Here is a 25,233-nt window from a genome sequence, read left to right on the forward strand (position 1 = left end):
CTAAACTCTTTCTCTTGCTTCTGTGGAATCTGAACTAGCCCCCAGAGTCTTGTTAATAAATGTAGCCATTTCATAGAAACATGCAAACTGATCCATTTTAAGACAGCAGATGCTCCCTTTGGCAGAGTTAAATCTTCAGGTAATAATTCAGGCAGTTACCACATGAATGGACTAACATAGGATTAAAATAACTTGTTCAGTTCATTCAGATAAAAACTGTATCCAGATTGTCAGTTACATAATACCACAAGACGAATAACAAAATGATGCTTTATGGCTAAATCCATTGAACCAATGTCAATGGTATTACTTTCCTCTCAAACACTTCAGCACTCCAAAAGCAAGAATCCCTTTTTCATTTAGCACTACTTCGGCTCTGTCAAAACAGAAACAAAAAGAAATCCTACCTAAATAAATGAGTCTGTTAACAGCTAGAACAGTCAGCCTCTGTAACCTTTGCACAAACTCAGTCTCAGTGGCTTGGATCGGATTTTCTTGGCTCATTCTCCGTTGCATCATCATGTTGAATTCTTCACTTGCAAGTGAACGCATTTTCATCAGCAGAGCATCAGACTGAGCAAGTGAAAACTTCCTGGAGCCTTTAAGTAGAGAAACATTAATAGCATCCTACTAAAATGTACGAAAAATTAATCCTTCTGCAACTGCTTTCATCCTAAGATTTCACATCATTTAAGGAAAACATCTGAAATACATTAATGTTCGAAGGGAACATAAATGTCATTTGGGTGTTTGCCCAAATGTGTTCTTTTAAAAGCTTTCCTATTTGATAATAAATACATAAAATTCAAGAAGTGATACCATGAAAGGAGTTAGTCTCAGGATCAGATTTATTGTATAACTTGCATATTTTTTGCATAAAGCAGGTTCTAAAAAATTACTTTTATTCCTGACTTCACTGCATAATTAGGATAAAGGATTAAAAATTAATGATATAACAAAAAATTATTGCATATTGGTAACTAGCTTTATCAGCACAAATGACAAGGCAGTTATATTAACAGCTTATAAAAAAAACACATTTTGTATCCTACCTATTACCACTAATTTTGATAGAAGTACTATTTCTAGCTCATAAGAATAGTCCTTAAAACTTTCTTGAAATGAACTGGTAGGCCTTGACTGTACTTGCTTCTTTCCGAAATAACCATATTTTATCTTTAGGGTCTTACCAGATTCACCGATATAAAAATATTTTCACGCTATTTACTAGGCTGCTGAGAGTGGCCTTGAAAGCTGACCATATCAAGAGAGGGATTCCCAGAGTAAACCAGGAATAACAGTGTTGGGTTTTGGGTTTGTTTTGTTTGTTTTTAAACTGAAATACACATCAGGTTTTTAAATTATAACTTCTACAAAGTCGTAAATGCAGCTTCATTTATATGAGAGATACACAAAGTTTCCAGCCAGAAGACTCCAAAACCCTTACAGCATGATTCACAAGCTATGAAATACAGAGAAAGTATCACTGCTAGAGCTAGAAGTGCACAAATGTTTTACAAGCACAACCACAGTGGAATCTAGGAATCTCACATTCCCAACTATTAACTTGGAGTGCCAGGTATTTACTTCAGGATGATCACTAATTAAAAGTTGGGCAACAATGCAATGTCCACATCATATCTGTCTCAGAGTTACAAGCATTAACTTCATTTTGGTATTTCTTTACTGTGAAGATGGCTATTAAAACTACTATGAATTACTTTAAAAACACCTTTACTTAGCAACCTGTGAATTGAAGAGAATCCCAAAAGAAGGTAACAATGGCTTTAGACACTGCAGTGAGAATAAGGTGACTGATGTTCCGTTTTTGTACTCCGCTCCCTCCTCCTAATACAAAAACCCCACAAGTTTAAAATGGGTACAGGCTACGCTATTCTAGAATATACATATTGATTTATAAAGCCAATCCACAGAAAAAGGAAAACAGGACATAACATTTGTTGTATCACTGAAGCTACAGTTTAAGAGTAATACATGCAGGAGAAAGTACAAGAATACTATACTTTTGCTACTCACCAGCAATGCCTTTACGCTTTTGAAACATTGCACGATGGGGTGCAGATGGTGATGGGACTGAACTGGCCTGCTCCTGAGCATCTTGGTTTGCTGTAGTTTTTATTAATTCAATAGCTGCTTGAAGAACTCTTAGCTGCAGAACAACTGCCATATCTACAGAGAGGCATACAAAGGACATGTGACAGAATTTTTACCAAATGTTTGTAAGAAGTAAAAGGACACAGCAAAACGTGTTAAGAGCTGTAAAACTCGATTCCATGGAAGTCCCACAGGAAGTCACCTCACTATTCCACAGATACAGACAGTACACAAATGAGTTCTCATGGAAGAGCCATTGAATTTGATTACTCTGAAATAAGCTAAATGAAACTGTATAGTACGATTCCATTTAAATACTGTTAATGAACTTCTACGGTTAACTGTTCAGATTAGCAGTACACAATTCTTTACCACAAGGCAGGCTCCTGAGGAAAACTACTACTCTGAGAACCATTTAGAAGAGAAAGAAGATCCATCACCAGGAAACTCCCCCTCCTCCCTTGACAGGAATGTTAATTTAAACAAAAATCAGTGGAGAAGGGATTTACTTCTCTAGTCCCGTGACCCCAAAAATAAACAGATAACTTACTTTGCATCCTTGCATTTTTACTATTTTGAAGATGACCCAGCAGCACAATGAGGTCTTCAACAACACGAAAATATTGAGAACCTGAGGAGCTGCAGGCATGAATTGCAACTGCTACCAGCAGCTGTTGTATATCGCATGCAAGTAACTTGTAGTCATTCAAGGGAATGCTGCAAACAAAGTTGTAGTTACCAGAAACATGACAATTTTAGTAGATTGTAACCCATAACAAGACCCATTACTATTCCCCTTGCTACTTCTGCCAACCACAGCTAATATTTTGTGCTTCACATAAAAACGTTAGTACAGAAGGCTACAAATTGTAATCGAAACCACCTCTTTTTCCGTTAACTTCAGCAGATTGGATGCCTGCAAATCTTTGTTACAATCTTAATGTTAGAATGCCTCAAAGTTTTATTGGAAAAGCAACAATGTTTTATTACCAGATTTCCAAGTTAAAGAACAGATCCGAAATCCTGTATTTCTCAAAAAAATTCAGGATACTATCTCACTTTGTAGCCATTCTGAAATAAAACTATACTGGGGTGAAAAGGAAATCTATTTCTTCAGGAAACCAACTTACGAAATAAATTAACAAAGCCCCACCTCTTCTTCCTTCACTGTATAACCTTTCTTAAAGTACAGAATGTTTGTAATTAATGAAGTTGTTTAGTTACTGAAAGTCTCAAATATTAAATCACAGGCAGCACAGGTGAGACTTTTCCTGCAGTTTTGACATTTCCTATAGATAGAGTAGAATGCTGCCATCTCCTAGGCCTTTATCTTACTGTTTAGGTGAGTTTTATTAGGAAAAGCATCCAAAATGCTCACAGTGTGACAAACCTGAATTTTAAAATGTCATTTCACTTGGAAGTTTAAGGTATGGAAACAACATTTTCTATTCCATTCTTTGAACCGAGTTGTTCATTAACTGAACATTAACTTTCACTTACAGGTACAAATAAAGCTGAAAGCCTCAAAACCAGTGTTATGTTGTACATGGTGTATGATCATTTTAGAAAGTAGAATACAATACAGTAATTTTTGATAGACTTAAGGTTGTGTCTAGACTATTTTATAGCAACTGATACAATACTCACTTTGTTTCCAGTCCGTTGAGAGCAGCCAGTGTATTACACAACACATACAGCAAACCATTATCAAGCAGTAGGTCTGCAACTTTGGAGCAGGAATTCATGATTTGCAGCAGGAGACAGAAGCAGTTATGCAGCAGAACATTATCATAGAGAGAGTTCTCTATAAGACCCAGAACAGGAATGACACACCATTTTTGAAAGAGTCCAGCATTCTTGACATCTTCTAGATCAAATCTATTAACATAAATAAAAGTGAGTGACATCCTTAAAACAGCAGCCTGGTATACACAACTGGAATACCAGTCTATGCCAGTGTTTTGGCAAAGATGTAGATGGCAATTTCCTACATTTCACTGGAGTAACAATGCCTGTCTACTAAAGGAAATAAGAGCAAAATAAACACCTCAAAGAGCCATAAGGAAAGGAAATGCCTAAAAAGTGTATCTGAAGCTTCAGCTATCTACAATATAGATTTCATGAAAACAGGAGGGTATTTTTTTAATCCACGTAGAAAAATGACTCACCTTCCAGTAAAAAGTATTACAACTGGCACAGACACTATTAAGAAACCAGATACATCTTACTTTGATAAAATAATATACTGACTGACAGCAGGTTAGATATCCTATATCCATTACTGCTGAAGTTTAATTAGGTTTGGCAACTTCTGGCTTATTGTGACTGCGGAACTCAGAACAGTGCTTTAGACCCTGTATTACTTGTCCATGAATGAAATTGGATTACTTTTCTAAGGTTATCATCTGATCACATGACTATTATACACAATCCTAAAAGAATCTGAGCCATAAGAATTACCTTTCCAGCCCCATGATCAGTCCTGAAGAAATCACAGTTCTCTGCTTTGGGCTAGTTAAGCAGCCAGGTTTACATCTTGCAGTTAAATAGGAACTTTATTTCGGAGGTGAAGATCAAGCCAAAAGGCAGATCTTCAGAATCCTGCACAGGCAACAACTGAGAAGGAGCTTTTTGCAAGACTTTTGCACTGCCAACTATACTTAGATACACATTCTCCCTCCCTATCATTAAGTAGTCAGACAAATTCTAAAAAATATAATTTACTTAGATAATTGTCTGCTTAAAGGTAGTCTGCTTTCCTGTCAGTATGAGGTGGCTCTTTGGTTCAAGGAAATGGTCTGTCTGTGGGATTCTCCCTTAAGGAAATAGAGGTTTAAACTCAGTGCCAAGCCAAGGAAGCAGCTGTGACATCAAGCTTTTCCCTTAATCACCTACCAGAATCCAGCAGCAGAGGTTTAGTGACTACCGCTTAAAACTTCTAAAGATACACAAAACTCTGATGTGTAAGATCAGAGAGAATAGGAAGGGTTAAACTGATTACAGGACTTTCAGAGTGCAAAGGCCTCTGAGGCCCTCAGAAGGGCTGAGGGTTTAGAAGATCCCAGCTGACAGCACCCATCAGATGAAGCTGCTAAAACACACCTTAAGGGCCATACAATAGTCATAAGTTTAATACATTTAAATGTTAAAGCTACGAGCAAAGCATTTCAAAACAGTTTAAGGAATTTTTTAATGGTTATTGACTACTAGGAGAATAGGAATTAGAAAGCTATCACATCCTTGCCTCCAGAAGCAAAGTACACTGCTTGTAGTTTAAATATAAAGTTCAGGATACAAAAGCAAAGCATTACTTACTCTTCATCCAACCCAACAGAGCGACCAAAGAGCATTTCCAAAAAGCACTCTACAACTTCCTGAGTCCCCTGGTGAAGGTACAGCTGGTTGGCTAGCAAGGAGAAGCCACGATTCTTTAGGAATTTCTCCTTCTGCTCCCTCCTTGCTCTGTTGAAATATGCATCCAACAGCTAAAAATAAATGCATAATTGTGATGTAAAATTTAAACATTTAATGTAAATCCCTTGAAAGTCAAGTTGTTTTCTGACTCGAAGAATTTAAAGTAAAAATTTTTAAAATTCCAGATTAAAAACATCATCTGCAATCTACACTTCCCTTGTTACAACTGACACTATCCTCTGAATCTGAAGACTGTTAGGTTTTTAGTCAAGTTTGGCAAAGATGAAATCACATACATAACAGTTACAGAATGCATAAGTATAAGAAGTTTGAATGTGTTTAAATCCCACACTTCGGTGTGTATGCAAGTGCGTGCACAACTTTTTGGATTATTTTTAATGATAATTTTAAAGAATTTTTAATAAAGCCATATAATCTTCAAGTTAAAATTATAAATCTACTCAAAGTTCTTCATCTACAAAATGAACGTTATCATCCTTGTCAATACTACAAAAATCCCTGAAAACATTTTGAAGCCTCAAGTCCATGTTCAGGCCACAAACATGTGGATGACTCCCCAGAATAACTGAAAGTCAACTGTGTTAGAAGTCAAAACTTCACTTGCCCTTAAATTAATATAGAGCTTCATGCATTTAATTTTGAAGAGATGAATGGAAGCAACAATGTAGAAAGTCAGCAATCACATCAGTAATGCTGTCATATTTTCTTAAGCCCTCTGGCTTAGATCATAAATGATATTTATCTATTGAAAGATTCTACGTTTGTCAGGTTTTGTTCTGGTTTGGTTTTTTGTAGTTTTGTTTTTTAAATCTGTGGGGGCAGAAACATATCAAATTTTGGAAGTAAGCCTAGAAAACTGAAGAAAGCAAAATAAAAATACCAACAAAACATATTTCCAACACAGTAACTACACTAGTTTACAACTTTTTAGCTAAAAAAGTTTTATATAGGCCTACTTTAATGACGCCTTGCTGTATGAGAGGAGATGGGTGGTTCACAAGAACTATAAGATAATCTGGTTGGATAAGTTTGTCCATCACATCTTCTAGCATGATATCTGGTAGGATTAGGAGAACTCCACGCAAGAGGTCATATAATCCACAACAGATAAGCACAAGACAGTCTTCTGTACTTCTGAAAACAGAGGAATATGTTTCACCACAGATTATTGTCTATAACAGGAAACACTAAAAAATGCATAACTGTTAGCTACTCCTGGTAGGGGGCAGAGAGGAAGAAGAAATGTGGCAAGCATTTCTCCAATACTCCCATCACCACTCTTTATTAATACTTATTTTTAGATGGCAGATAGCAAAAAGGATAATCTGACCAGAACTGCTGGCCTGAGATTTTTTGTGAGCTAGCATAAGAAGTTCCCATTCCTACCACAGAAAGCAAAATTACTGATTTTTTAAGTTTGCTACGTAAATAATGCAAAAATAGAGAACACCAAAGTTTTATAGACTAAAAGCTTAATTAATTGGTTTATGACAGCCATTGAAAACATTCCCTTGATTTTCAGGCTTCCAATTTTTGTAGAATAGTAACCAAGATAGAGAACTGTGAAATTAAAGCTTATGGACTGAGCTGCTGCTATTTTATTAGTTTATTTATCTACTTACCTGTCATCAGGGCTTTCAGATGGTTTTTGGGTATTCTCATTAGCTGAAGAAAAAGCAAGACTCTCCCAGTCCTCAGGAAGTACATTCTTGTCAGCGAAGCTTGGCCAGCGAGCAATGGCTGACGATCCTCCATGAACAGAAAATGCTAAGCCCAGCCCTGCAAAATTACTCTGACTCTTCTGAAATGAAGGCAGTCCTTTCAGATTGTCTGGACGACACAGGGACAGCTCAGCTGCAGCACCACCTCCTTCATTACATTTCAGGTCTGCATCTGCTTCTTTACTCTCAGATGCATTTTCAGGTAACTCTTCCTCTTTTGCAATATCTTCAAATGTTTCAGCAGATGTTAACTCTGAGTCACAAACTGTTTTTGCAGACTCACAACTGCTAAGAAAGAGTTCTTCCTGTGCTCTCTTTATAGTTTCAGAACTTCCTACAAAACCAATTCTACCCTGGAGGTCAATGTAGTCACGCTTGCCAATGATCTGCAGGTCGTCAACGCTCCTTCCCATTCTTTCAGTTAGTCTTTTTTGATGAGCTTGAGGTGAGGAAGTAGGAGACGGTGGTAAGCTTTTGCAAAGCCTTTTAGGTGCCCAAGAGCTTATCTTCTGCTGTACACTACCCTTGGAAGTGTTCCCTAGAGAAATAAGGATATCTTTAGCATTCCTTTTATACTAGAAACAAGCTTTTCCCCTCAATGTTATGCTCCACATATATTTAACACAGTGATGACCCAAGCTAATTTCACATGGCAAAACTGATTCAACATCTGGCATAGTTCAGATTTGGCTGATCAAGCAGAGATACTAAACTATTATGCAGCCATATATTTAGCAAGTCACAAATCCAAAGAGATATATAAAAAGCAAAATTTTTGCACCTATACTGGAGTTTCTGGATTTACATTATGATCCTTCCAACTATCCGTCAGCAGGAACTAGTACAGAATTACAGAATCATTGAGGGTGGAAGGTACCTCTGGAGACTGTCTAGCCCAACCTCCTTGCTCAAAGCAGGGTCAAATAGAGCGGGTTGCTCTATTGGGAGCTCTTGCGTAAGAACTCCAATCTACCAACGTGTTTCAGTGGAAACTGAAATACTTTCACCAACCCTTTTTCACTAAGGTTTTATCTGTACTTCAGATTTATAACAAATCACTGCATATTTGATTTAACAGTGCTTCCTTTTAAACACACATTTTGACCTGAAACAGTACAACTTCAGAGCACATTAAAGATGTCTTTCATTAAATATATTTTTAAAAAGGGAAATCAGTCTGTAAAGCAGACTGGTGGAGGAAGCTTTCTGTTAGCCTAGGAAACGGAGACTTTGTTCATTCAGAAATATTCTGAAAACTATGCACCATTAGTACTAATGCAATGATGATGCATCAGGATTTTTTTTTAACTGAGTGAGATATATATAAAATATATAAATATACACACATACGTGCAAACATAGCCAGACCAAGCTGGCCTTCAGACGACAGGAAGGATCTATATAGCTGCAACCACCTTACAGCCAAGCTTGCACACACATTAGGAGGTAGAGCAATGAATTGCAAACCCACATGCAGGTAGCAAGTTATCTAACAAACATACCATTTCAAATACTTTATCTAAATTTAGAAATTCAAATTCAGAACCACAACACTCAAACACCTATTTCCACAAAAATTTATGTTGAATATTCCTCTGACACACATGAATAATCTTGATTAAAGAGCAACAGTTTGGTACTATTGATATAAAGTACTCTGTTTAGAAGAGTAAGATTTCATATTTAATCCATGGGAGAATGAGTAATTCCATACACAATTTAGTATTCTGGTCTGTTCTTCATATCACTGCTTTTAGTAAAAGACACTTGAACTAACACTCTTCCAACTGAAGTAGCACTTGAAGGTGCAATTGCTTTTTCTAAGCAAAATCTTAACGACAGCAATTGTAAAAGATATTACATTGGTGATACACAGAGTGTAGCTAAGTCATACATGATCTGAAATATATATCAACTAAGTTATAGAGCAGAGTAATTTGTTCCCACTCCTATTTTGTATATATTGGTAAACTTGCTTAGATTATGCATTTTTATTTAGCATTTATTTTTCACTGTCAACGAGATGAAATACGTATTTAGGCATAAATTATGTTTTAGCTTTTGTTTTACAGGTGATATTTGTTGATGGCCTATGCAAATCTGTAAAAAGTATGATTAAAAATCTAATTCAATAATGATGCAGCATGCCCACTGAAAAAAGTTACCTGCTTGAACTAACTTCACACTATTTCAGCATCTATAGCAGAGGAATTCAAAACTGATTAAAGCAGTTATCTTTATAGACCTCAATTTGTTTAGCATGCTATATAATGAGACTGCTTCTAGAAAGCCATTCAGTCTTAATTCATATAACCAAGGTATCTAACTTGTGCTTTATAAGATATACTTTCCCATCCTCTACCATGTCAGAACAGTATATATACCTACAGTATAACTAAATGCAAATACTTAAAAAATATATTTAGATCGATGTTAACAATCACACACAAATAAAGAAAACTATCAGCTTAATGCTTTTCTGCAGAGACAGGATAGCTGCTTATGGCTTACAGTTTCATCTATCGCCTGGTTAAGGCATTCTCATACATCTCTAGCAGGTCTGTTTAATGAATGCAACTGTTCAGCTCTCTGGTCCCCTTCACTGCCTGGGCCATCGATGTGGCAATTTGTCTCAACTTGAGACTGAAAAGCAGTTTCGGGAGCATGTTCAATTCCATCCTTCTTACTCTGCTGCTCAGGCATCAGGCTCCAAGGGGCAGGGGGAGCTCTGTAGTAACTATCTGTGAGAAAGCAACAATTTAAGGCACTCTAGTCATCTGCCAAAGGACTGTCTTAATGTGCTTGTTTTTCCAGCATGATTTTACCTCCCAGTGGTAAAGCTGTAAATCCAGTTGGAGTTGTAATCACAAATGCAGAACTGTCTACTGACTTCCCACCACTGCTGGAATTTCTCAGGTACATAAGTGATTCAACTTTCTCCTGAAAAATTTTGCCATCTAGAAAGAAAAGATAAGGGAAAAGTTACATAAAAGCTTCTTAAGTTTGCATTCTTGATGTATTTAGACACATAGTAGCCAGGTTACATTTCAAGCTGGTCACTGAAGGCTAACAAGAATTTCTCAACTCACAAGCATCTGAGGAAAAGTACCTGGGAACAATTTGTTATTTTAGTGATATATCGGTAAAATTTACTTCAGAGCACTGAAAATATTATGCTGTTCTAAAGTAATTATATTTCAAGATGGTCCTTCCATACAAGTAGTAATAACTTTGACTTTTTGCCATGTCAAAAACAGGTGACTGTTCTCAAACAGGTTCATCTAATAAAGCTCGAAGTATCAAAAAGTGCATTCTACTCTTAGTCAGTATTTTAGATCTATTCATATTACAGGGCAGAGACAGCTAAACCCAACTGTACTGCCCTTGAAACTGATTACTAAAACTGGAGGTGCACAGGCATCTGCAAAAGTAGAAAGCCTTTCAAACTTGGATGATGCTTTCCATGTTTACATAAGTTATGGCTAAGGTTCTACAATGCTAATATTAAAGCATAAACTATACATCTACCCATTTCTTATTTTTTTAAAATATCAAGAAATAATTTTTAAAGCTCATCATTCATTCTGCCAAAGTGATCATCTAGTACAGATATATTAAAGACAGCCACTGTCCTATATATGCTGCACCCCTCGAAGCACATAGCTGCTTTCGGGAACTCGTATGCAATGCACCGATAGTGCCTGCCAATGACGTCTTGCTGTGCAACTGATCATTTGCTAAAAGTGCTCCTCAGGCCTTTTTTTCTAGGAATTCAGTGACAGGAAACAAGAAAGCAGAGATGGAGACAGGACCATATACACATATTTCTGAAGAAGCTTTGTTTACGGGTAAGTTAAATGTTTTTCTCTAAGATGTGCCCACAGGCAAATGTGTCCATCCAGGCAGCTAACATTATGCACTCCATTTAGCAGCATCAAAATTCAGAGAGAGTTAAAGACATATCCATCAGAGATACTATCTATGGCTGTAGACAGAAGAAAGCCCTCCAAGGCAAGCAAACAAAGGCTAACTATAATGTCGTTTAATACTGTAAACTACTCTTACTTTGCTAAGTCCCAGTAGGTCAATACTTTTCATATTTAGTTATTACAATATAGCAAAGAACATATTTGTAGAGTAGTAATTTATAAGAGTGAAAGAAGTTTTTCCAATATTAATTTATGACTAGATCTTTTGTATATTTCTAGTTAAATGTGACATATATACCTATGTGCAGGGAAAAGTAGAAGTTGGTAGGATTGTGACAAACGTATGTATTAGTGGGAGGGTGAACTGCCAAGAGGAAATTGAAGACCAGTGTCAGCAATTCCAGGTCTGGGGGAGATCCAAGTACTTCTTCAATTATTTTCACAAATGACCTGCAAACCTCCCGAGGCAGCGATGCAAGGTGCCCTTCTTTATGCTCCTAGAAAGGAAGTGCAGTACAACTCTAAGTTATTTATATTTTTAATTTGAAAATTGTCTTTTTTAAAAAAATCTGTCATGCTGTAGTAGAAGACAAGAAAAAAGTTTAAGTAATAAAGCATGTATTCTTTAATTTGAGAGGAGCTACTGTACCTAATCAATGTTACTCAAGTCCAGCACACTCAGAATTCAGGCACAAATAAAATATTAAGGATGTTATGCAAGTTTATTTTCAGGAAATAAACATCATCTGCATACTATACTACGACTTGAAATGCTGGAGCCTTAGGACATGAGTCACCTTTGAAAGTGTAGTTTACTGTCATAGTATTACGTATTTGTAGCAAAATAAAAATAGTTGCTGAAACTAACCTGTCAAACGTATTAAGAACTTTCTGAACAGTGCCACATTGGGTCTTCTGTATTTCCTTTTCAATGGCCATTTTTATGAACATACCCCTTTGAGATATTTTTGTTAATTATATTTATAAATTCTGCTTGATCAAGCATTTGCTATAGTTTGGCAATGGCTATTTGCAACAAATCTATTAACTGAACAATGGTTTTAGATCAGGACTTCAAGAAACTTGTGGGAAACCTCACTAATGTGAGCACTGTGATTAACTCGTTTCTAACTTCTCTAAATTTCACCTCATGTTTTGGTTCCCAAGCACCCTCACTGAGACTGGTGTATGAATAGACTAAAAGTTAATTTCAGTGAGGTTTTTGAAGAGAATAGTTTATATAGTTTTATCTTCCATTCCATCATTCCCCAAAAATGGCCAAATCATTGCTGACCAATTTGAGTATTTTTTTCAACTAAGAAATTAATATTTTTTTTCCTAATAGGCATGTATATTAGTGTTTGTACTCATGTGCAAGAGACAGGGAAAAATACTGTGCAACATTCTGTATCTAGGCATTTGCATTAATATACAATTTAAAGAGTTAACTACACCACTAACAGGTTCCAAAAGTAGGAAATACAACATAAAAATGAAGAAATTCAAAATTTACTGCAATGAAAATTATTAAAGGACAAAAAAAATCATTACGAGAAGGAAAAACAATAAATGCATTTCATGTCTTAGAGAAACTCAGAATAAGAAGGAACGTAAGATTGAAAATACAGTGTAGAAAAAAGGATTACAATACATATTTTCACAAACATGTGTGCTACAAGCAGGAAACCGTTTCAAAATCACATTTCTAAGAAGTGGCTATATCAAAGGGCTGAAACACTTCCCCAAAGCCCTTTTTAGAACAGCTATCTCTGTGCCATGGATGAAGCTACTACTGAGTCACAATTATGAGATGAGCACTCAAACTGTGCTAGTTGCCCTATCAGCCCTGGTGAGACATAGGATAGACAGTTTCTGTTACTTGCACAGTAACTATGTTTTTCAGTAATGAAGATTTGAACTAGTAAGAGACATCTCAGGTCTTTCAAAAAGGGTCACAGTTCATTTCAGCTCCTACTCATGTATGGATTCTGCAAGTAACCTAGTGCCTAGGTTTTCAAATAGTACCAGGTGGTTAAAATCTCCTGCCCCTTCTGTCCAGGAGTAAACAGAGCACCTGGTAGGGGATCTGTATCAGTTTACAGCAACAATGCAGGTTGAAGATGAAAGGGGTCTGGAAACATAGAGAACAGAGTCTACTGAAGCAGTTTTTTTTCTACAACATTTAGTCTCCTTCCCTGCCCTTCCCCTGCTAAGTAAAACCGAGTATTTGCCAAGCACAAAGTAGGATTTCAGAGTGAAAGTACCTGCAGAACCTGACAAGTTAAGAGGAAGTGATGTACCACTTGAGCTTTCAATAGCTGTTTAATGTTAAACATCTGTTGATGATGGTTAGCTCTGATAAGGATTTCTAGAGCTGCTAACAGAGTTTCCCAAACACCTTGCTGAAAAACAAAACCAGAACAGGAACTTGGCTTCAAAAATGCATTTCTGAGTCTACACATCATAAATAAAAACAAAACAATTTACGAACATAACTGACTCAAGTTAGTTTTTGATCTAACAAAAAGACTAAGTGACTGCAAATGATAAGGTCAGAACTGGAAACTATCGGAAAAGTTATGCTCATACAAAATTACCACATTTTAATGATTAAGCTATAAAAAATTATTCCTTGTCTAAAACTAGTTTTGTATAGTCTTTGCTATATTAACACAGAGGGTTATTTTCAACAGTTTAACTCCATAGAGAAGTAGGTCTTTCAAGACTTAAGTTTCCCTAAAAAATTAAGCCATTCAGCTAAGTAGTCATTTACATAAATTACATTTACAGGACTTGATACACTAAGGCTACCAGCGTCATTGATAATGGGAACTTGATGCTACTACCAACTATTCAGAGAAGAATAAGGACCATTAATTTTAGAAAGTTTTAGTAATTACTGACATCTAACTGGAAAAATTAATTTCAGACCTCATAATACTTTACTTTTAATATTGAATTTTAGACTTAAAATCTTTCCAAAATAAAAGTAATTACCTTTGCTTTAGACCATATCTTCCAGTCAAGCAGCAGCTTTTCTAACAGTTGAACATCTTGGATAACTGCAGTAGAGTCTGTGTCAAGCATGAATTGCCCATTCTCATTTATATAGAGAATCTCATCACTGCAGCATCCTTCAAGGAGAGTCTTAAAGAGGGGGGAAGTTTTTTTTTAATGTCATAAGCACAAGGCAGTACAGTTACCCTACCCAATTGATCAGAATTTTAAAAAAATCTTTAAAGAGACAAACTCTTGATAGGGAAAGTATATATCTACCTGGTCAACTTTGACAATAGTTACTGAGTTTAGGAACCCCACTGAAGGCATTTAAGAGGCTTCATTCTAATAACAGCAGTACAAATTTTTTTTAAGATATTTTCAAGTGCAATCAAATCTTTTTATTAGTTGCTTAGGAATTTAAGCTTACTTGAAGATCTTTGCTCTCAGGGAAACAAAGTCGATTTATTGCCCCCCCCCATCTCCTCTGAAATCAGGGTCTCTCAACACTGGCTTTTTCTTCCCTTACCTATCTGCAGTTTCCAATTCAAGGCAAAACACTCCTAGACCAAACTTGCTCCAAGTCACTGTTCTGCCTTTGTGAAGACGGCTTCAAGCATAGAATTAAAATCACAGAAGTTTCTACATGCGTGTCAACATGGAACAAAACACTGAGTTTTAAAAAGCACTCTACCTTCAGCATGCAAAATCCAACAATGCATTTTGGTTTGATCAATGCTCGATGGATCATGGAATAACCATTACAATTGTCCATCTCCTGTATTCTCTGTTGGTTGTATTTTGTTAAAGATAGTATAAGTTGCAGTGCTAAAGCTTGAGTGTCTTCACAGCTGCTGATCTCTACAACCTGAAAAGGCAGATTTAATAAGAGTTTAAATGAGAAACATTTAGAAAAAAGCCTTTAAAATGCCTTGCTGCAGTCTTAAATCATAACATCTGTATTAAATCAGTTTTAAAGGTTTTGAGGTTAGGTACCTAGCCTTCATATTTGCCTCTGTGTGTACATTCAGATATTATATCTGAAGTGGTAATTCCCTACTGTGGTAAATGATGATCTCCTAAGAAAATTAAAGTCCCATTAAAAGAAACCCTTTTTAAGAAAAAAAATCTGTTCTAAATGAAGTCTAAGTAGATGGCACCAATTTATTCTTGCTATACTACGAAGTCACAAGCTCATGAAATACATAAGCCACTAGTAAGAATAAAATCTGTTGTTTGCCCTGGAAAAGTATTTTTCCTAGATGTTTAAGGAAAGCTTTAAATTAAGGTTCCTGAAGGTCTAGACTATCCCTAGCAGGCAGTATCAAGCATTAAAGTTTTATTCTGTCCATTAAGAAATAAGCAATTTGATAGATTAAGACCATGGACCATTCTTGACTTTCTACTTCCTACAGTTCTTGAATCCCAAGAGCAAAAGTATTTTTACCAAAAGTGTATATTCAGGAAGTCTCAAATGGAATTTCAGTTCCTATAGGTTCCCTTGCCGTGTACCCATTATTTCTGCTGCACTTAGTTACACACACGCATACTTGTATTTTCTGACAGCTGTTCCATTATTTACTCGCTTTACTGATGCAAATGAGCCTACAGCAGGATCTGTAGCACATATTTACATAAATTTACATAAATTTACATAATACAATAACACAAATAAGGATTTTCTCCTCAGATTTCACTCTCAATGTTGAAGTTAGAGCAGGTGGTGTCTTCATAACAGAAGACTGAACTGTCTCTAGTCTAATGTGCACTGGTTACTTTCCACACACTTTTCAGAACGCTACCATTCCCAGAGGCATACAAACCAGTTTTAGGCCTACATTAGTATTTTGAATTAACTGCAGTACTTCAGAGACTTCTAGCACAAATACTAGCCTCTTCATCTAAAGGTCACCGCTAAGTAGTAACTAAGTTAAGGCTTATAGACTTAATATTTTTGAAATTAAACTTTTCCTTAGACAGAAGACTTTGAACATGGCTGAGCAGTTCTCTCAAAAAAGCTTGCACTATTTATTAGATAAAATTAAAGCTCTGCACACTATGTAGTTTTACATTTATTCATACCCGCATTGTGAACATCCTGTGTTTAAAGTCTTGAAGGTGCACAATGAATTTAAGTCCTTTTAAAAATTAGATACCAAAAATACAATAAGTTCTACAACAGTCCTAAAAATAATCTCTTTTGACATTTAGAAGCTCCCTCTAAATCTGAACATAACACCACATCTTACATATTAGCAATATTATAAAAAACATTACATAGAATTAAAATTAAGTTTCTAATTTAAGACAAGCTGTATGGTGCAGTCTGTTATGCCACAGATTTTCCACAAATCTTCTTTAAGAAAAAAAAAGGAAGTCACATGTGGACTACAGCAAGGCAGACAGAATGTGATTTGCTACCCAAGACCCAAAGAAAATTTTATTTGGGAGAACAGACACATGCACCCCCCCACCTCCAGCCCCCTTACCCTAGCAAAGAGGAAAACAAATGCACCAGTTCCTCCGATTTCATGTAGTATACCCTGAAGAGTTTTATATTCAACTGGCTGAAGCGTTTTCAGGTGATGAGACTCCAGTACATTGCTCTGAACTTCTTTTGAACTGAAAGGTCTCTGAGAAGGTACAGTTTTCGTTTGACCTTTCAGTCTAATAACAGGTTCATATATGGTGTACTGACCAGGGCAGCATGTGGTATAAACAACAGCAAGACTCTCCTGAAACAAAAGAGGTTTATAAAATTTTTCAAGAAAGTTTAATACAAAAAAACCCCCAACCCTCAAAACAAAGAGCCACACACAAAAAGGCCACCTAACAGCAAGCAGCAGCAACTTCAGTGGTTCATTTCTACTTTACCATTAGGCATGCTCTTAAGTTTCATGTGGATGCACATGCACTAAAACGCAATGTGATTCCTAAATTTTAGCAAATGTATGCAATAGCTGCAGCACAGAAAGTTAAGAAAGCACTAAAAAATTCTACCAATGATCCCTTTATCACCTGAAGAATAATTACAGCTATTTTGCATAAAAACAAAGTTACTGACAAGTTTAAAGGAAAATGAACATATGAGGTATTGGGCAAATTGTTTCCCTTTCTAAAGCGGAGAGTCCAAAACAGAAAGGGATCTATTTTTTCAGAAATATCTCAAATATTATGTTTTAAGTCTATCCTTTAACCAGCTTTGCTGTAAGAAAAAGTATCTCAACAGAAGACGTTTCACTACTTATGAAGAGACTTAAAGCAAAACCAAAGCTCCTATGGAAAGTAACCAACACATTTTCACAGAAGATGTAAAGTGATCATATTTGGGACGTTATTTAAAATAGAGAAATAATTACATTTAAGGCACTTGCATTCTATGCAAAAGAGCAGAGATTAATTCTTCACTTGAGCACATAGTTCTTCTCTCCAGTTACTTGGTGTTTGGTAAGGCAAATTAGTCTTAGAAGTTGCATGGCTGATTTGTTAGGTTTTTTTTTTTTTACTTATTCCATTCCTTCCTTCCTAACCTATTCAATTTAGTACCATTGTTTACAAGGATCACATCCAGACAGAATAACCCTTTGCCTACAACTACAGAGCTGCTGTAGAACAAGATCAGAAATATCCCTCTAGTGGAAACAACTCATACAGCAGGAATTACCAGTGCATGAAGACAATTCCCCAAATATAGCAGGCTCCACTGATAAGAAAGTTCTATTTTATTCTTTTTCTTGTGTAACTGTATTTACACCAGCATCAAGCATGGTTATTTCAGTCAGGGAAGATGAGAAAAAGCTAAGGTCTCCCAGCTGGAAAGTGACTTTTCAACCAAACTTGATGCAAACCTACTGCCTCTCTAAATACACTTGTGGGTGCATCCCATCAGGGCCCATGGATTTGTGGGGATCCAGTTTGCCTAGGTGATCTCTGACCCAATCCTCCTCAACCAAGGGGAAGTCTTCCCTCTTCCAGATTTTTTCTCTTCTCTGCGGGCTGGGATGCCTGAGGGCCAGTCTTAGCAGTGAAGACTGAAGCAAAGGCAGCATTCAGTAACTCTGCCTTCTCTGTATCCTGTATCACCAGGGCACCCACCTTGTTCAGCAGCGAGCCCAGTTTCCCCAGCTTTTTACTACTGATGTATTTGAAGATGCCCTTCTTATCCTTAACATCCCTTGCCAGATTTAGTTCCAACAGCTACTATTCATTCTAGGGCAGGTACTTAATACACTTTTGGAGGTGGCTGCTTCTCTGACAGATGAAATATGCAGTATTATAGATGCTGGAACACCTAGAAGTAGTCAGAGTCCAACCTACAGCAAGATGAAATGGTTACCCTGTGTAGCATTCAACTCCCATTGAAATAAACGGGAAGAACCCTGCAGTGATTTTAATGAAAATTGCATTTGCTCTTGCCTGCTTTGAGCACTTTGGGAGACAGCAGGAAATACGTTCCCAGTGTCTTAATCAGTTCAAAGAGATTAAGAACCATTTTTCACTAGAAACTTACAATTAAAGGCCCAACATCCACTTCCTTTTTTGCCATGAAGAGCTCCTTAATTTGTTCACATTGTAGAATCTCTTTACTTATGTACTTAGAGCAATCAGTCAATGTTTTGCCATATTTACAAGGCATTACAGATGTGAAGTCTGGCCCACATGTGTATAAGTAAAATGCTTCCTCTGGTCCAATCTTTGCACCTAAAATCCAGAAAATAAGCTGTTAACTCTTTAGTATACAATGAAGCAGAATTCATACATTGGCTAGTACACTGCAGAGACTACAAGGAAGATCACTGGCTGTTTTTTGTTTCTTATCAGCAGGTCCTACAATCAGTACAGTCCAATGCTTTCTATTAGCTACTGTAGATCAGTGACTTCTGATACATCACAGGCCAGATCAATTCAGTGGCAGAGGCAACCGAAACATGATCAGGAGAATGATCTGCACGAACTGAAGACCAACAGCTCTGAATAATCAATTACACTTTTTTAAATTAGGAGGACATCTATTCAAGCCTCCGCAAAGTTTTCAAAGCATAGTAAGATTACAGAGAGCAACAACATGCTACAACATCATGGAGAATAGGGTAGAGCGACCAAGAAGGACACAACAACAATAAAAACTCAGTAGAACTAATAAGGAAGAAAAAAAATATGTGGGAAGTAGAAGGCCAGATGAACCTCCCTCCCCTTTCCAGGCAGCACATCACCTCAGGTCATGTGTTTGAGAATGCAAATTCCAAGAAGCATCCACAAGGACCCAAGTCTGTGATGTACGGGTGGATGACAACTGTACAGCAGTAAATCCAGTGCTCTCTGGATACATCAATTATTCTGCCTGTAGGCACAGGGCAATTGGACCCTGTAGATTCACTAGGTCAAGCTGACAGTTATGACAAGCATCTCACCAATAGCCTGCACAAATACGCTATATCTACGTGCACACACACACACACCCCCCACATACCCTGGCAAACCAATCTGACTTGTGTAGTAGTCCTGTCCGGGCTACTGCACGTGAAGAAATGCCAGATGATGACCAGCAGGGTTTCCAGCCTTCAGCACTAAGCAAACACCCAGAAGTCCTGAGCAAAACTTTCCAAGGAGGGAGGAGAACTACACATCTAAGAAAACCCTGAAGTAACTTCAAGCAGTTTCAGAAATAAACACTCTTAACTCAGTATTTTGTGGTTCAGATTTTGTTTACTTTTTAATGTGCTTTAAGTATTTTGAAATTAGGAGTTTAGAAGCAGGTAAGTGAAATTAAATTTTCCATCTGGGAGAGACTGAGTGCTCTAAAAAAAAACCAAACAGAGCAAGTACCACCATCTCTCCACCCCCGATCCCAAAGTATTATTTAAGGAAATTTAAAGAAACACTAAGGTAACTGGAATTGCCAATTACGGCACTAAAAAGAAAGCAAGAGAATAGCGGCAGAAGAACGCATTAGGAAGTACCCAATACTGAACCATTTGCCTACTTTCTCCCTCATATATCATGCTGGTAAAGAATGTATTGTTGCTTTTACTATAAAAGCTTGGCATGTTAAAGAAATCAAATTAAGCCTTTGATCTTGGAAGGGGAAGAAATGAAGACTTATTGAAGAAAAAAGTATACAAAAGTACCATTAAATAGAAGCAGATTTCCAAGATTCCATCTACCCGACAAGCGAAGCAATTCTTCTTGAGATGATGTACAATGGCCAATCATACAAAATGTTTTATTACTGTCAGATAAGCTTGATTTCCTTGGTAGTGCGTAATCTAAATTGATTTCACATTTCCTAAAAATACATACAAAGAAACAAGTTTAAGCAATTTTGATCACTTCTTGATGTTACCTAAGGCATTCAGTTTAGGCTTAAAATAGATTTTATTTAGTAGATGAGAAGCCATATAGTTAGATATTTAATTACTAAAGCCATCTTCAACTTCTAGGCACCTTCAAACTCAGTTACATAACAATGTGTATATTCGAATACCACTCAGAGCAGAGGAATACAGTCCCAACTAGGGCTGCCATACAGTCAATATTTACTAGATCTGAAATTCCTTCCTCCTTCCCCCCGACCTCAAAGAAGAAACTGCATATAACACTATACACACTTCTAAAATATCACAACTTTCAAGAATTTCTACTATTCCTAAAAAGTCAAAAGCCTTTGAATATGCTAATGCACATCATGAAAACTGGTTCACATATGCTGGAAAATAGCATGCTGAGTATTTCCTTATACCAGGGAACATTGTCAGAGCTAGTGTGCTGTACAGCCACGGGCAATAAGCCTGATGCTTTCAGAAAGCATCCAATTAACCTTATGTGCATTTACATAAGCAGACCAATTGGACTGTAAAGGTCATCCAAAGCTTCCTGGAAGAGCATAAGTATTAGCAAATTGGCAACTAACTATATAGCGGGGGCTCATTGACTGCACCTGTGCAGAACAGTCTTTTCAGTTTCCCCTATATCTTCATATTTGGACTTTATTGCATATCAGCATGCACAGACTGAACAATACAGGGAGGCAATCAAGTTGCTTAAAAATCTAACTCCATGTAGTTTGAAGAACAACATGAAACAAGTAGTATACTTTACAATTCCAGGTTTAACTACAGGAAGAAAAACTGTGCAACAGCTCTTTTTCTAGATAGTTTTAGGTATCTCTTTAATAGCATTGCTCATTGATCGACTGAATTCTAGAGGAATAGTAAAGAATTTTTGTGATACATCTAATTGTTTACAACACAGCAATTTGACCACCTGCTTTATATTTGGGATACAAAAGAAGTCTTCATACTCTGGACTTTAGGAAGAAAGGGTAAAAGCCTGTAATATTTGATAAATTCATTTTTCTCTAATCAATGAATATTTCATTCAGGTGCAGGCCCACCCAACTTAGCATCAGGTAACTCATTTAGGAGCTTGGAGCTTAAGTTTTCAGTGGAAGTAGTACTTCGCACTGCCAGTTCAGATCTCACCTGAAATATTTTTAATTTCTCCCCTCTCCATTCCTCTCAGTGGAGCAATGACTGCCTTCTCTCCATCTCCTCTTCGTTCCAACTTTCAACAATACTACAAGTACCTGAACTATACTTCCTCAGTTCAGATTTTAACTTAACCAGAGATGTTATGCCTACAGCTAACTTAATGCCATAGCTTTTTCAGATCTTACCCAACATCTTTTAGTACTTCCCACTTCCACTTATCCATGATGAAGAAAAACATTGATGTCTGCTTTGGTCCACAGTATGAACGGAAGATTCTCAAGGCAATCAAGACCTTTCTGGATATTTCTAGGGAATTCCTAGCAGTTTAAAGACACCTCTCCCACCCCTAGAAGACTACTCAACTCTAACTCCATCTTCTACCGAAGTAGTGCAGGTGTTTTCCTATCAGAGAACATCTTTTTAGTAAGATAAATATCTAGGAGCAACTAATATATACTTTACCTCTGACCAGAAATCCACAGAAACAGCTTTCCATGGATGTTTTTCTTGCCTTCTGGCTCCTGCAGATACGTCAGTGCTAAGTGCTGCCACCTGCCCACAATGAAAACATTCTCTGGGGATTCAGCCTGTGCCAGCAGACCAGCTTTCATCTCATCATTTGGATCCATGCACATACTATAAAAACAGAGAAGGAAAAACAAGTGTGCATGTTTGTTTTCAAATTTGTATTTTAAGCCCCAAATCTGCAATTTTTTGGCTTCAGTTACTTTGAGACTGCATTCCTTAAGTTTCACGGATAATTTTTTTGATCACAATTCAATATTTAGAGCACTCAACGTAAGCTAGAGAAACCAATGTGAGGATTTCAACTTAGTATTTAATCTGCTTACATTTAAGATAAAGATATTCTCTATTTTACAGAGACGTTGAGTTCAGTTTACTGAAAAAATGCAGGTGCTTTGAATGTCATGAAATAGTGTTCTAAAATCGCAGCTTTCGACCCATTTTAAGGATACATTACTTATGAGAACTAAATCAGGGCTGAAATGTGTTCAGAAGATTAATACCAAGATGGTTGTCATAAGCATTAAACAACAGCAATTCTCACACCTGAGGTGTGAAACCCTACAGCTACAAAAGCTTTTGCTTATCTTCACACATTTATTGTGTCGTTTCATCAATATTTGAATTGCTGCCTTGCATTACATTATGTTTATGACTGATCTTGCGTCTGTCTTTGGGCAATTACATATATATATGACTATGTAAGACATCCAAGATCAGACACTAACATTTTAAGCAAGTAATTCTGTAGATCTGTATGGAATAAACTTACTTAATGTTGCCATCAGTATGCAAGATGACTTTACTACAGAAATTAGTTCCCTACTCTCCACCAGTATTCTCTACAAGCTGCTACTGGAAGTAACAATACATGTGTTCGCCAGACTGCTTTTGGACTAATACACCATACCGAAATATGAATGCTCCAGTGTTCAAGTCTGCCCAGACTTGGATCATCAATGCTTTGGAACCCAGTGAAATTATATGAATACAGCCATCTTCAACAAGTTTATCTCCCAGACCTGGGTATTCCATTCCTATAGACTTCATTTCTTCTAGAAATATAAACATATTTATACATAATTACAATGCAACACAACAATGCCTGTACTACCAGCTGTCAAGTGTGACAAGAAATAGTTCAGGTACTGCAGAGAATTGGTTTTTGTTTAGTTGGGCCTTTTTGGTTGTGTTTTGTGGGTTTTTTGGGTTTTCTTTAATTTTATTTTGGTTTGGGGTTTGTTTGGGGTTTTTTTGGGGGGGAGGGGGTTGGCTGGTTGGGATTTTGTTTGGTTTTTTGTTAGGTTGTTTTTTAAGTGAGCTAATATGTGTGATTCTCTTCGGAGACCTAGGTCTCATACCGAAACAGATGAGTTGACATTAACTCAGCACATCACATGTTTTGTTTGTAATCATGTAAATCCACTCAGCATGAATACACTCGAATTCAATTATGCTCTCAATATGCCATATCATATTACATTCCTAGGTTGAACTGGCAAGTCTTAGTGTGCACCAAGAAATTTTTAGATTTTTCCTCACAAGTCATACTACCCTTTAAGCATGATCTTGCATTCAATATTTTTACTTTACCAAGCAAAAGCACAGACCTTCTAACAAAAGTCTAGTGAGTTCCAAGATTCAGACTTGGGTTTTCCCCCTTTTGTTCAAATACAGTAAAACGCAAAAATAAGTACATTAAAAGGTATTCCAAGTGTTGTGACTGGGAGGCATTTTAAATAACTTCAGGAATTTTTCTTCCTATAAATTATAATCCAAAAGATTCTGCTCTGAAGAGTTTGAGAGCAGGTGGATCTCTACAAAAGTAAACAGAGAAACATTGTACAGCTATGACATTTACAATGGTGCACACAAGGAAAGTTAGGGGATTTATACCAGGTCAGCCTCAAGCTCTGACCTGATGGATTCAGAGCATCTTTACCTAGGAGTTCCAATATTTAAATCCTATATCAAAGATTTACTAGCTCGCTATTAAAGAGAAAGAACACAGAAGCCACTTGCTTCATCAATACGAGACAAAATAAACTTGAGAGCAGTCTTCTCCCATGACCTTTTGTATATGGCACACCAATTAGTAATACTTGTAACCAGAATCCTTCAGTGCTACCTAAACAGAAACAGGAAGTCCTATATCCTCACCTGTGCTGTCAAAGCTGTTCTCTCTTACAGCTATCAGTCTGCTTCTTCTCTTGATTTTTTTCACCTTTTCTCTTGAATTTTCTTTTTCCTGAGCACACTCCAGATGAAACCACAGTGAGACACTGAAGCCTTCAGACATGTGTGGCCAACAGTTTTGTCCAACTAAAGGCAAGTGAATTGGGGCTACATGCCAAGAAGAAAGCAGCTGGTGACTCAAGTTTTCACCATCTGCCTCTTTCTTACTGTGTGAAAATTTTGCTCTTTTTAGTAGTCCAGCAGTTTTGCTATTAGAAGTGCTAGCAGATTTTTGTGAAGAACTACTACTCAAAGTTGTGCCATGTAGCAAAGGGAAGGCAAGGTACTGCAACGGGTTCATATAAATATTAGTTTCTATAATCTTCAATACACCCTTGAGTAGTATCTCCTAGAAGAAATAAACCAAACAAGTGAGGAAATAAAAGATCAAACTTTTTACACCATGTAGTCAAGTGTCATCTAACTAAACAGAATGCACTCTTCATTTAAATTTGGATTCATGTTTTCCCAGAGATAAACTTCCATATCCAAACTGACACACATTTTAAAAGCATGAAGTAGTAACTTGAACAGACTATGGCCAAATAGTTTTGGAGATTTAGTCACAGAAGAGTTACAGTCGGCCAAGTTACCACACTTAGGAATCAGGTGAACCACAGCAGGTGGTCATTGCACAATTTTATCTCATATTTCTTAAGTGCTAACATATTCACTTTACCTCAACAAAATACCACACTTTTTACCCCATGTTTGAGGCTGATTAAGAATGTACACACACGCCACCACTTTGTTATTGCATAGTTAGTAGCAAAACTAGCTGAGCCC

General features: G+C 36.8%; 1 protein-coding gene across 2 annotated transcripts in view; it reads right to left on the reverse strand.

The window, feature by feature from the left end:
* The window catches only part of LYST (lysosomal trafficking regulator), an 85,979-nt gene that overhangs the window by 25,874 nt on the left and 34,872 nt on the right, over positions 1 to 25,233 (reverse strand). For both annotated transcript variants that reach the window (XM_064445743.1, XM_064445744.1), the window contains 18 exons: positions 24,373 to 24,796; positions 23,123 to 23,267; positions 22,150 to 22,323; positions 20,326 to 20,483; positions 18,708 to 18,898; positions 16,687 to 16,932; positions 14,892 to 15,065; positions 14,198 to 14,347; positions 13,465 to 13,602; positions 11,499 to 11,697; positions 10,097 to 10,228; positions 7,173 to 7,809; positions 6,507 to 6,684; positions 5,431 to 5,600; positions 3,763 to 3,993; positions 2,666 to 2,832; positions 2,038 to 2,190; positions 408 to 599 (listed from right to left, as the gene is read on the reverse strand). In XM_064445743.1, the coding sequence (XP_064301813.1) occupies positions 408 to 599; positions 2,038 to 2,190; positions 2,666 to 2,832; positions 3,763 to 3,993; positions 5,431 to 5,600; positions 6,507 to 6,684; positions 7,173 to 7,809; positions 10,097 to 10,228; positions 11,499 to 11,697; positions 13,465 to 13,602; positions 14,198 to 14,347; positions 14,892 to 15,065; positions 16,687 to 16,932; positions 18,708 to 18,898; positions 20,326 to 20,483; positions 22,150 to 22,323; positions 23,123 to 23,267; positions 24,373 to 24,796 (3,859 nt within the window). The remainder of the gene's footprint in view (positions 1 to 407; positions 600 to 2,037; positions 2,191 to 2,665; positions 2,833 to 3,762; positions 3,994 to 5,430; positions 5,601 to 6,506; positions 6,685 to 7,172; positions 7,810 to 10,096; positions 10,229 to 11,498; positions 11,698 to 13,464; positions 13,603 to 14,197; positions 14,348 to 14,891; positions 15,066 to 16,686; positions 16,933 to 18,707; positions 18,899 to 20,325; positions 20,484 to 22,149; positions 22,324 to 23,122; positions 23,268 to 24,372; positions 24,797 to 25,233) is intronic.

Source organism: Phalacrocorax carbo, chromosome 3 (genome assembly GCF_963921805.1).
Source record: "Phalacrocorax carbo chromosome 3, bPhaCar2.1, whole genome shotgun sequence".
In the NCBI taxonomy this organism is placed as follows: Eukaryota; Metazoa; Chordata; class Aves; order Suliformes; family Phalacrocoracidae; genus Phalacrocorax; species Phalacrocorax carbo.